The sequence below is a fragment of the Bombus fervidus genome, chromosome 7 (assembly GCF_041682495.2).
Source record: "Bombus fervidus isolate BK054 chromosome 7, iyBomFerv1, whole genome shotgun sequence".
Taxonomy (NCBI): domain Eukaryota; kingdom Metazoa; phylum Arthropoda; class Insecta; order Hymenoptera; family Apidae; genus Bombus; species Bombus fervidus.
In genome coordinates, this window is record NC_091523.1 from 6,547,915 (window position 1) to 6,561,914 (window position 14,000).

At 32.8% G+C, this 14,000-nt stretch overlaps 1 protein-coding gene across 1 annotated transcript; it reads right to left on the reverse strand.

The window, feature by feature from the left end:
• Positions 1-56: 56 nt before the first annotated feature.
• LOC139989075 (uncharacterized) lies at positions 57-6,083 on the reverse strand. Its single transcript, XM_072006994.1, has 3 exons — positions 6,064-6,083; positions 4,259-4,586; positions 57-3,910 (listed from the first exon to the last, which is right to left on the reverse strand). Exons 2-3 carry the CDS (start codon positions 4,569-4,571, stop codon positions 3,591-3,593), a joined length of 633 nt encoding a protein of 210 aa, XP_071863095.1. The 5' UTR covers positions 4,572-4,586; positions 6,064-6,083; the 3' UTR covers positions 57-3,590.
• Positions 6,084-14,000: the final 7,917 nt, after the last annotated feature.

Sequence of the window (14,000 nt, forward strand, 5' to 3'; positions counted from 1 at the left end):
ATGTCAACTACAAGGATAATAAAAGATAATAAGAATAATGCAAAAGTAATAAAAAATAGAGGCATCTATATAAAAATGTTAATATCACTTTTACAGGATGTTTCAAGGTCGAATAGATAAAAGCACAATATGTCACCCTCGATACCATACAATTTTTGTCTGAAACATTTTTTCGTATCACTCATATTTTTCAAATATTTGACCGTTTCCAGTTAAGCAGGACATACCCTATACATATGTATATATTTTACGTTTGATATTCAAAGAATTGCTTTTTCATTTGAGTGGTTAGTCGCATTTACGAAATTTAAAGTTAAAACAATGAGCAGTTTCTTACTGATTGACCTAGTACTGTCTAATGCTACGCCTCTGTTGAAAATCATCAAATTATTATTGTTGAGCACATAATTTGTAATCTACACTATTCTCTATCGTATTATAATTTACCTTTATAAAGATATACAATTATATTGAACGTTTTCGCAAAAAACGCGACACGATCTAATTCGTATGTAACAATTAGAATAAAGCTTAAGCAGAATAAATTACAACTAGGTATATTGCTTTAGCAACTGGAGAACAGCATACATGATTCATATACTTTTTAGGCACGATTTTTGTGATTTAATAGATACGTTTAAACGGTGGTCGATATTCGGTTTAAATGAAAACTGCTAGATTATTCGGATAAGATCTTTTTTCTTTTCACGAATGTTCTAATCGAAATGCAATTTAATATTGAAATGCAAAAAAGTTGATAATTATGTGACTTTTTTGTCGATTGGATCTGTCATTGAATAATCGGTGTTAAAACTTGTTTCCTTTTTTTCGTTTTGCATATTATTTTCAATACTGATACACATTTTATAGGGACTTTCGTTTCATCGATACGATATGTTGCATCATTTTATCATTTTTTAGCGTTAGATTTTTATCGATCCCATACAAGGAGACAATCTATATAGGTATAAAGTTGGAAACATTGCGAGATACGTGTTAATGCATACGGTACAATGTACCGAGCAAAAACATGAGTTGTAACCCTAATTCGGTCTTCGAATAATTTCTGATTCGATCATTTCAATTAAGCTAGAAAATATTTCTTTTAAAAAATGTACTAATTTCAAAATAAATGTACAAGTTTGTTATTAGTACATATAGCTTTCCGTCATGATTCTGTTCTAAAGGTTTACTTTTATTTAAATTAGTAAACATCTTTCGCGTAAATATAATTTTTCGTACTTTGGGAAAATCGCGATTTTTTTGTTCGTTTCTGTTTATATACAGTTGGAAGAGCAATTAAATCGGATTCTTCGTAATATATGCAGTCTGACAGTGTGAGAATTTAAAGTTATCGAAGATGAAGATGAGAAGAGTCTGAATTGAAATTATTATGACTAATTAGTAGATTTTCATGGAAGAATTATAAGTAAATCTCTCCCCTCTTTTGAAAAATGTGATGCCAGAAAAATGCTCATGATAATATGGACGCTAAAACAAGAAACCCAAGTCAGAAGAACTTAGTATAAGATTTCACATGAACCACATTTTCAAAATACTATGATTAGTAGACGATCACAACTTGATTTTAACGAATCAGTACAATTAACATTGCTTTTAAGTTCGACTCTTATGAAATATGTCAAAATATATATACATATAACATATGTATGTATATATATATATATATATATATCACTCATATATAATCGATAAACGAAGAGGTACGTTATTTGAAAACTATTAGACAAACCTCTCTTAAGAAGGTTAGTTAATGGTTACTATGCGTGCTAACACTGCTAATTTTCTTGCATGGGGGAAAAGATTACAGGTATTTAACATCAAGCAGATCAATGTATACTATATGTTTCTAACTTGTGCTTGTTATATTATCAACATAAACGAAGTTTAAAAGAAGAAATATTTCTCTTCTTAGAAATACTGTGAATATTTTTTGATTATTTTTTTTAAATTAATATTTATCGCAATAAGTTTTTACATTTTGAACAACGACATTGTTCGTATGATAGTAGTTGAAATGAATAAAAAATGGGCGTTTATTTTACGATACACTTAATTCGCAAATACCTTTTTGACGCAGTATCAATTAAGTATGTAAGTATGTAAGTGAAACATAGGTTGACCAATGAAACAAATTTAGTTTAATATGAAACGAGTTTAGAAAATCTACTCTTCCTAGATTAAAAAGCTTTTATCACTTAATTCTATACGATACGATTGTAGATTTCTTAAAAGTATATTCGCCGATTGAATATGGACACTTCCGTTAACGATCGCACGATCTTCTTCAGACAATGCCGCGATTTTGTTCGAGAAAGACGAGCAATTTCTAATTTAATTAATCGCGAAATTGTTGCACAGAAAAACGAGAGAAAAAGGCAGAATTACAGACGCGAATACAAATTTCACAGCCACCAAATTTGCAGGGCATTTTCATTTGCTTTTTTTATTTTTTTAATTCTAATTTATTCTAGTTTTAACGCAAGTTTGTCTAGAAAAGCTTTACGCATAAAACTTGAATACTAAAATTAAAATGTAAAGCAGTCCTGCAATTTTATTTATATACCGCAACGTCCTTTTTTGAATGTAGCATTGAAAATGTTAATAAGTATCTAGTAATAGTAATAATTCTACGTTATATGTTACATAGATCTTGTAACATTATATCATTTTACAATTTCTGAGTTACTTCGTCGACATGTAGATTTCTTTAACTAACTTTTGTATCAAAAATGTGGCTGAGATCTTTTCTTTCCCTTAATATTGAAAATATTGCATTTTTCGTATTTTACCTTGTGTCGAATAATTAAATCTTTTTCTTAAAGTGCAACTAAATGGTACAGATAATAAGAGGTAAAAGAACGGTCGATAATAAGGAACTGCATATCTTTCATTGATAATGTAGATTTTTTTACGACTACTTCGTAAAACGAGAAATGAGAGCTTACGAATTAGAAATGTAATTTCTGAAGTAGAAAAAAAAAAAAGAAAAAAAAAAAAGAAAAAAAAATTATCTTGGAGAACTCGATCTTTGTTTAACAGAACAATTTCTTTTGAGTTCGTTATAATATACATTACGTACAATTCTATGTAATCTTTCTTTCATTAAAGAATCATTTATATTTTGAAGTTTTACTTTTTGAATTCTAATCTACAATATAGGTAGTCTTTATCGGTCGATAGAATTTTTGATAACTGAGATGTATAAGATAAAATGAACGAAAATTATAATCCTCGTGTGGATCAATCTTTAAATGCTTAACATGTCTAAAATACAAAGATAATATAAATTCAATATAAATTAGATATCGATCATTTTATATGTAAACCGATTAAAAAAACAAACTTTAAGAAATTCATCGATTCAACTTCATTCGTATCATCATCAGTAAAACTTTCATTTCTCATCTTGTTCGATTAAGAAGCGATCGTATTAATCGTTCGATTGCTATAGTATGTGTACCGACAAAGCGACTTAGGCTACTCAAATCAAGTAACTAATCAACATCTTATTCCGTTTGATTTTGCTTCGAACTTGATATTTTTCGTTTGCGCATGATTCTCAAATATTATGATTCGTCGTTGGAGAATCGTTCAGAAGTGTTTTCGCTGCCATCACAGGTCGATGTGATATCATTCGACGAAGAATTCGTCGAGTCCGGCGTAGGCGGAAGGGACGGTCTTGCTATGGTTTCCTCTGTCGACGAGGACACATCCGCTTCCTTGCAGTCTATTGCGTCCAATCTCTGTTGTATGCATTTGTTTTCGGGATTATTCAACACCGAATGAATGAAATCTCGAGTCTCTGCACGCAAAGCATTCACTCTTTCTTGAAGGATGTTGTTTCGTCGAATCAAAGCCATCGTACGTACAACGATATCTAAAAGACCTGCGATTTATGATAATATATTTTAGAGTAGCTTGTATTTTCAACAAATTTTCTACACTTAACGATATATAATAATTTCTGCAATTCACAAATTTCTTTCTCAATGATCCCAAAATTAAATAAAAATTCTCCTTTCTACAATTTCTATTGGATGAGTAAATTCATATTCGATATAGATAAATCATTACTTGGAGTCCCTTTGGGAAATATTAGAAATATTTAAAATTATTATTCCCCGAAAGAATGACGCAAATAAAAGATCACTTCACTTTATAATAAAACTTTCACTACAAAAACTACTCTTTTTCTATATTATCCATTTACCGTCAATTACACTAAAAGGCACACCTTTCCGTCTCGCTAGGAACACCTTCCAGTGTTCCTTTATGTCCGCTGGAACTCTAGCCGAAACGTTCGGAGAGGAAGAAGTGACAATGATCGGGGCACAAGAGACACTGGGACTCTCTGGATCCCATAGAGGACTTTCCGGTGGCGTTAAAGATGTATCGTCACGAGAAGACTCATTCGTTTCCAATCGTCTGAATTCTAGCCTCTGCTGCTTTGCTATGGCCCCGTTACGAACCCTTTGTCTTCGTCGCGAGCATGGAATTGTCGATGTTCTTACAACTGGTAGTTCCGACAAGTAAACAGTCGGAGCCATTTTATGATGAAAGATCTGAAATCAGAAGGAATAGAACAAGACTAGAAATAGAGTACATATTTCAAGAGAGAGAGAGAGAGAATAAAATTATAAAAGTATATTCTCGGGTTCCAATGATTTGTCATCTTTGATGACATTCTTTATAACAAGATTGTATTATAATTGCAATTTCTATTGCTATACTTGTGAATAAATATATTATACATATGTACATACGTATATGTATGTATTACAAAAATACAAATATCTTGTCTGAAAATTTTTATTTAACTTTGTTTGTCTTCTAAACCGATGGAACAATTTTTATGAATGTTCGTTGTATTTAAGCCATTCATGAAAACATCCACGTTTTCGCAAAACTACGTTTTGTTATGTAATTTTTGTTACGTTTCTTACTATGTACATTAAATGCGTTACAGTCTATTGATTGTGATAATTGCTCTGTCAGCGATATGTACCGATACCTACTACTAGTCATCTGCGTAATTTAACGAACAGAGAACGATCGATGACCCACATACGCATCGATGATGCGCTTTGTTGCGTGAAAGTACTTTCTTTCATCGATGACTAATCCATGTGACTTGTATAACAGATTTGTTAAAAAATTTCAATACAATAGTACTAATGTTTGAATTATGATTCATCTGCGATAAGTATGTTTGAGTTGCATTGTACAAAATGTCCTCAGTAGTTTATCATTAGTATAAATTTTAAAAAGCTATTATTAGTAAAAACAGTTTTGATAACATAAAACTGAGCGACAACATATTCAATATTTAAATTGCAGCTCTATAAGAGACGAAAAGTGTGATAAAATATGCTTAAATGAAAAGTAACAGCCTTAAAAATCACATCCTCGTCTGGTTATAAGATTAATGAGGCATAATTTAATGCCAGGTCTGTCATTGGCGTGGAAACATCGTCTCACATTGCAATCAGGGAATTATTTATAAACGAAGGACCAAGAAGACTTTCACTTGTTTCAGACGTCTAATAATACCCGCCAGGTCGGTGTGTTGCACCTTGACCTCAGAAGGCACGTGCGCACCTGTGTAATGCTCAATGTAAAGCAAGTACCTTACAATGTTTACACATGTGAAAGTACGTGGAACGATTTAAAATAAAGACACCTAAACGCGATAAAGATACGAACATGTGAATCATCGAGTTACACGTATCAACATTATTAGTATTGGCTTAATTAATCGAATGAATTTGTAATTACATGGTAACATTAATTCTTGCAAGGTATTTTGCTTTGTCATTTACTATCTAGAAGTACGCGAAAAAGTCGCTGAGAAAATTCTACTTAATTCTTTAACAAATATATTATCATTATCATGAATAATTTGAAATGCATTTTAAGAAACGACAGATCTTAGTATAGTTTGGAGGTAAGAACAAGGAAAAATGCAGAATCACCGGTTTTACTGAGGAAACTAACGTGTGTAGTATGATTTGGCTATGAATTACACGTGTTCGCTCGTACCGGTTGACGACGCGATCGATGCAGGCGATGACCCGATTACTGTGAACGTCGGTGCACGTGCCTGCACCGAACTAAAGCTATAGAGCCTTGGCATGACTTCTCGTCTCCCCTCGACCGGTTACCCCGACTGCTTTGACCTCAGATTTCGTCGCACCACGTACGACTATGAAACAATACTGATAATCGCTTCAAGAAACATGCATAATCCAATTGCGGCTATAACTCTCGTAATATATCATAAATGAATAAATGAATAAACATATACATGTGCATGTATATACGTATAACGTATATAGCGCATATATGGACGTGTATATACATTTTCTTCTACTGAATTTTATTATGCATATACTCATAGGTATAAGGAGGATAAAATACTCAGAATATGCTTATTTTTACCTTCACCACATATACTTACCTACTTAGTTTGAAAGTCACTTCAAAATGAAATTTAGATAATATATGTATAATTACGCTCTTTTAAACAATTTCATATAAATCTGTAAAACTTTAAACACTCTAATCATCGCAGTTGATTGTGTAATTTATCAACCTACCAAATTACGTAAATTATCAATTATTATATCATATTCTCACTTCTAGACTTAAGAGAAAGGACGTAACTTATCCTTTAGATCTAAATATTTAGTCGTGAAAGTGTAAAAAATCCTTCCGGCGATAGTCCGACATTTCTGAGTCTTCCGCGAAAATCCATCGAATTCGATGAGCTCGAGTTTAGCCGTGTGATCTTTTCCATTAAATGGATAAGCTTAAGTCGTCAATGCACATGGCTCAGGATAAAAGAAACGTAACGGTAATTTTGACTCATGACGAATATGCTCACGATATTTCACGAGGGGAACAGCTGTGACATATCGTAGGTATCGTATCTGAACGTTCGTGGATTCGCATCCAACACTCAACACCCGGGCAAAAGCAAAGTGGTGGCATTACAATACAGACATTCGTCAATGGCAACTTCCCGTACGAATGAAGGTCAACTGGGAGCTCTACAAACGGATTATTGCAGAGGGGTTGCATCGTGGATAAAAAGAGAAGGAGAACAGGAGAGAGTAAAACAGTGAGGAAACTGGATGGCCTTCAATAAGGGTACACGTGCAAAATTTTTTATTCATCTACCGCCTTTCGCTTTGCGTCCCCGATTTCCGCGAATTCATAGCGTTCGTCGATTCCGTAATTTGCGCACTCCGCACGATTATTTTTGTCGCGAAAATGATAGCAATTTTTCAGTTAATCCTACATAGTAACCATGTAACTTGGAAATTAAGTTCTTACTTTTTATGTTTCTATATGTATGTCTATATTTTTTAAATGTTATGTTACTTATTTATTCAATCGATTATTCGCGAAGAACGAAATTGGTTTTTGGGAATAACTGTAACTGTTATTTTAATATTTTATATTTTACATTTTTTATTTCTATATTTTAAAGTTTGTATCCTATTTCCGACGTCTGTTTCTTAAATATAAAATTATCGAAATCGAAAAATTATTCGATTTATCCATGAAAATGTGACAATGCTGAAACTATAGCCAGGTGATGGTAACACATTTTTGATACTCGCAATAATCAGCACGTTCCTGTAAAGTTTCCGAGATAAAAGTTAGATAGGGAAAATAAAATTGTTTGATAATATGATGCAACTACGTGGGAATCACGAGTGCGAAGCTAGGGAGAAGTGCAAGGCCTTCGACGAAGAAAGGCACACGTGTATCTCGTTTCGTCGATATCCGCTATATTTACGGCTGCACAGTACGGCCACGTGTCATATTTGAACTCTACGGCAATTTTCCAAGAATTTATCGTGAGTCAACGTGATGCACTGAATTTCTAGGACATCGTTAAAAATTTATACTAGCGTTGCACGTGCGCGTTTAGAAATCCTCTTTTAAAGGAAGATTCAATTTATCACGTTGGGAAACGCGATTCACTTTTGTAGTGGCGATAACAGTATAAACGAATGAATGTAAATGCATAATAATGTAAAAAGGAAGAACACGAATTAAAAATGAAAGTACCAAAAGAACTGCGTTGACTGAAAAGTTGCATGACAATTTTTAAACGTTCATGCATGAGTATGCGTGAAATTAGTAATAAACATGTAATAAAAGTATGTGACTTGAAAGTTACATCCATATTTTCTATAAATGTATACTTATTTTACTATTCTTGTTTTTTAAATTAAAATAAGAAGTTGTAATCAACTGACAGCTTTTTCTCATAAGCAAGCAAAATTTTGGCGTTAAATGATTACCTCACATTCTTCAATGAAACTTTAACGATATAATCACGTACTAAAAATTTGCAGCTAAAGCATAAAATAAAAAATATGAATTCTGAAACAACATATTTTGACATGGAGAGCTAAATTTGCAGTAATGTAAGGAAAATCTGTCCGAAAGTTGCGAATCAATCACGTTTTCGCGGATTTTTCTTTCCAGTTGACTGAAACTGGATCTTAAAAGGGGCGATGAAGGGTTCCATAGGTATTGTGTCTACCTATATAAAAATTTCACCGATACACGTGCTGAACTTACAGTTCAGAGGCATAGTTATATTTATCGTTGCGACCATTCACGGCCTTTCCAAGGGTTACACGTGCAATGCAACCTTCGTGAAAAACTATTTCGATTTTTTTCACCCTATTATTTTAAAAAAAGACCAAAAAGAAGCAAAAGGGAAAGGAAGAAAACCGTGTCGGCACGTGTCAGCGTTGAACGTTGAGGAGTAAAAATATTATCCGCGTAGCAGCATATATGCCCATTCTCACATGTAGAAAGAAATAAATCATAACTATATTTTTATTTCTGAAACGGAATTTGCTACTTTATGATGAAACTAATTATTATATGACACTGAATAAAATATTATTTGGAATGTGATGGTTATTAGTTATAGCGTAACAGTTCTTAGATGCAATATTGAACAAATATTTATGAACAATAAGTACAACCTCTGAAGATTACACGAATCGTTCATCTTCCTTTAAAACATAGTATTATGTCTATTTCAAAACAAAGATAAAGAAATGTATGTATATAACAGTGTATAATTAAGCTGTAGTCAATAACTTGCATTTTCAAATCGAATAAAAAGTAAACACGATTCAAATATTGAAAGAATTGAGAGAATAGAAGAAAAAAGGTTGGGTTAGGAATTTTAACAACCGGAAGTATTATATTAACGATTGCGCAGGATAGGCACATTCGTTAACTCACTGTTTTGATAAAGCAGAATAGCTTGACGATAAAATAATTCTAAAAAAAAAAAAAAAAAAAAGAAAGAAAAAAAAAAAAACAGATAAAGTATAAATAATATTTTATACTAAATCAAAGGAGTTATTGCGTAAAATAAAATTCTATTAACGTTTTTCCAATTAATTCATTCAGTCAACATTTAAAAAAACATCTCATACGAGATTTCGCGACACGTATGCATTCGTTTTACGTGCCACGTGTCGAACGCTCGAGGAAAAATGATCTTATTAAGTATTCTATTCAGGCGTGCACAAGCTGTCGGTATCAGAAACTCATAAGAATGACTAGATTGCCCCTGTGACAGCATTATCGATTGTTTATTACCGTTTCACGAGCTGTACGAGATCTTGCATGAGATACATTCGAAATTTATCACTCTATAAATGACCGTGTTACCGAGACTGACAATCTGCATACAGAATTTTAATTGAGAGCCTAATTTGAAACGACCAGGATGTCAAATTCATCTTTCGTCGACATTTACAGTAATATCACGACTACGACTACGATTCGTAAAAAAGCGTATTATAATATTTGGCATTTGTCATAATCTTAATTTTGAAGATCAAGTTATAAGATTAAAAAATAACAGTATCTATAAATCTTTCAAGAATATTGATAACCTAACAAATCATAAATTATAAAAAGAAGAAGGAGATAAATTTTAGACTAAATAACTACACGCGCTCCGTTTCTTGAAATCATCAACGTAACGTAACTTGATGTAAGCCTTTGATATCATCCCTAAAAAAAGAGTCATTCAGCAAATTGCGATGAAAATCGATAAAAGAAAAGAAAATTCATCATTCAATAAAAGAAAAAGATTGTAATTTCCTGCGTCATTGTAAGATTTCAAGCGGCGTAATTTTAATTTCGATTTATTTCCCTTTACAGGAAGCGAAAATTCGGTCCAGATAAAACATTCTGCAATCACGGTACACACATTGGACCGAGATAAAAGGGAGTTTAGTAAATATGACGCAAATCGGATCCATATGCCTTTAATTCAGACATTATCATTAAACGCGCTTAACGTGGCTATCAAATAAGTAAGTATGTATGCAGTCATCCAAATGGAAATGATTATCAGTTATGCAAAATAAAACAAAATGAAGAGAAAAAATTACATAAAATTTAATTAATTTTATTAATCTATCTATGGGATGATTTGTTTTTCCAATTACTCTGTTAATTATTTCTTGTGATATATTCTTTTCGATTATTTGTCAGAGAAAATAATATCATAAGATTTGCAGTTTTCAAACTGCACCGTTAGCAAAATATCGATCCATTAAATGTGAAAGATTAGCGAATTGCAGGTCGCTGCATTCTGTGACTTCTACTTCCACACTCAAGTACAGCCACGTGCAGCTTTTCCCCCACCATCGAACTTCTTGGTGTCTCGCCAATGGGTATATACCATCCCCACCCCGCAACCCGTGCTGGCTGACGATCGTGTCTCTCACACTCACACTACACGCACCCTTCGCGGTAAAAGGACGGGATATTCCCGTGGATACACGTGGCTACCGCTGTTGGGTTCGACGACCTCGCTTGTGCGTCCTCACGCAGTGCTTTTTGGTGATGTACCGGTGGGGGATGCGTACGATGTCCCCTTGTTTCCCCCCAGGAGGTACCGACTCTGCCGTCTGGCAACGTTTTCCTCGAGTAGCGACGGCTACCGTCGACTGTCTTTGACTACGAGTAAACGAAAAAGCTAGTGCTTATTGCTAATCTTGATAGCCACGAGATGTACTCTCTGATAATAGATTGAGTCACAGTAAAAAAGCTAACATTCATCTAATCAAAGAAAGACAATAGCAGGAAAATTGGAACCGAATATTTCAAAGTCTTGCTGTTTATCACAAAAACAATATAGCTGAAATTAAAGATCTAACAGTTTACAAAATTAATCACAAAGTTAAAGATTCAAAGAATTGCAAAGTAAATTGTAACACTGCTTTTAGTTTTTAATTTTCATTCCGTTTCATAAAAGCTTTCATAAAAATGAAAAGGTGGCGGGAATAGTTCTAGATTTGTATAATTTAGCATTTTTAAATCATTGGATATCTTTTGATGTTGTAGTATATTTCAATTAGCTCATTCCCATCACTACGTTAAAGCAGAACATTGCAGTCTGCAATCAACGATCTTGCTCCTCTCGTTTTCCCCTTTTCTTTGACCACCCACTTACTACTGTTCTATCGTCGTAACTATTTTTGCACGCAGCTTCGTCCATCCCTTTTGATTCTTACTTTTGGTTCCCAATGGGAGGGGGGGGATGCGAGCGTGGAAAAGAAGCACTGATGCATAATGCACACTTTGATCGCAGCAAGTGTTTAAAGTTCCTATGAAGCTGTGTGAAATTAGAAAATTTAAGACAAATAGTTTACCTTATTCATTAATTAATTTTTAAAACGCCCAACATTTTCTATAGTCAAATATTCGTTTCTTTTTTAAATAATTTTATGATTTATTTTATTTTTCTTTTTAAAAATCAATCTCAAATAATCTATCTTTTTAAGTAAATATTATCTCTGTCAATAAGAGTTATTAACTTCTCTTTATATGACAAAGTAATTACTTGAATAAACAGAAGCTTTATCAAATCTTTTAATTTTTATTAAGAGCAACTTCAAGATATGGAAAAGACGCGGATTAATCCACCACGTAATATCGACAATTTATCATTAATATCTGCGATCAAATAGATCTACATATTCCTCGTTAAAATTATGAAGAGAAAAAAGATATATATGTATATATATGTCATTTTATTTAAACAAGAAAATTTCTCGTTCTTTTCACTAGACCAGTGCAAACAAATGAAACACTTTCTTATCTGTAACATTATTCATAGGAAAATATGTATTACTTTAAAGAACACGTGCGAATAAAAGTCATGGCAGATAATACAGATATAACGATGATAATACGATTTTTAAGAATGCTAGTCCGCTGTTACGCCGGTTACACGTAGATTCGTGCTAACATGAATGAAAGAAATCACATTCTTATCCATGTGCGCGTTCGAATATAAAATAGAATTTCGTTGTTCGATAACATGGGTGAAACATGTGCGTGAACATGTAGGATAGCGTTCCACAACGCGGATCACGATGTTTTGTTTTCGTTTATTCTTAGATAACATTTTAAAAGAAACTTATTGAAAATCGTAATTGGGGCCTGCTGAAGATAGAATTTTCGAATGAGAAGCTTGCACGAAGTAACAAGGCACGATACGATTTTCCATATGATGTGCCACTTTAAACATAAAGAAAAGAAACGAAGATCGTGATTCGTTTAAAAAGACTACATTGTTACTTTGTTTGAGTTCTTAGCCGTTACTTGAAATGTATTTCTAAGAAGTACCACTTGAGTACTTCATTCATAATCCACAAAATGAAATTCTTTGAAAGAACCTTACGATTCACTTACGAGATGCTTCTTTTAGAATATTTGTGTTGAATTTTGTAATACTTGAGATGTATCTTGATTTGATGCATATATGTAAAATATTTATAAAGATAAATAGATATTTATGTTTTTCTTTTCAAACATTCCTCTTCATACAAATTGATTATCAGATACATTTACATTCATTTAACATGGTTACAATAGAAAATAATATCCTCATACTTTCTGTGTTGTATATGTTTGTATGTGTCATGCGTACTATTCATAAGAATTATACCGGAACATTTTACCAACGATCTAAACTAACTGTGCCTTCTGTATAATTTTTACAGTTCAGTTCTTTCAAATACAAGCTATAGCGTCTTACAGGTGATTTCGAACATTTCGTTGGTACCACCATTAGCATTGTCAAAGAATTAAATGATCGTGTACAGATAGAGATACATAAAAAGAATTGGCGATATCATTACAATATTAATCATTCAAAAATGCACTTTGTATTACAATATTGTCAAGATCAGTGCACCAGATCATACCATATCAGTATCGCTCCGTTCCTACTATAATAAGATAACATATATATGTATATCATCAATGCATCTGCATTGCAATAGTATCTATGTTTGATGTATTAGGATACGATTGATATATCTTTCTCATGAAACACGTAACAATGGTAAATGCAATTCTGATGAAACGTTAGATCGTACTTGAAGAAGAATAGAATAAATAGGATAATACATTGACTCGAAGAAATGCGACTTGGATCGTAAAGCGTTAAGCACAATCGTATCTTGTAATATAAAAGAATGTTAAAGAATTTTAAATATTTATTGTTCGAATCATAACATAGAAAGAATCAAAAGAAGAGGAAAAACGAATACGCAAATTAAACGTGACCGAATTTCCGCTAACAAGACGGTACACGTAATATAAAATACGAAAGCACGATTGTTACGTGTTTAAACCACTTAACGAAATTAAAGCGAAAGAACTGCTTCTGCTTTGCGTGAGATATCCACTGAGCGGTTACGTTGCCTCACGTTGGCTACAATTGCGATCACACGTCGCGTCACGTGGGTGTGCACGGCTGAAGTAAGTACACTGCAGTATGATAGTTCGTGTATCGTCATCAGCTCTACGAAAATCGGAAAAACGAGGAGACATTCTCGCCTTATTCATTTCTCAATTCTTCTGAATTCAAGTTAATACTATTTAACGTCTCAATGAATGTAATTCAT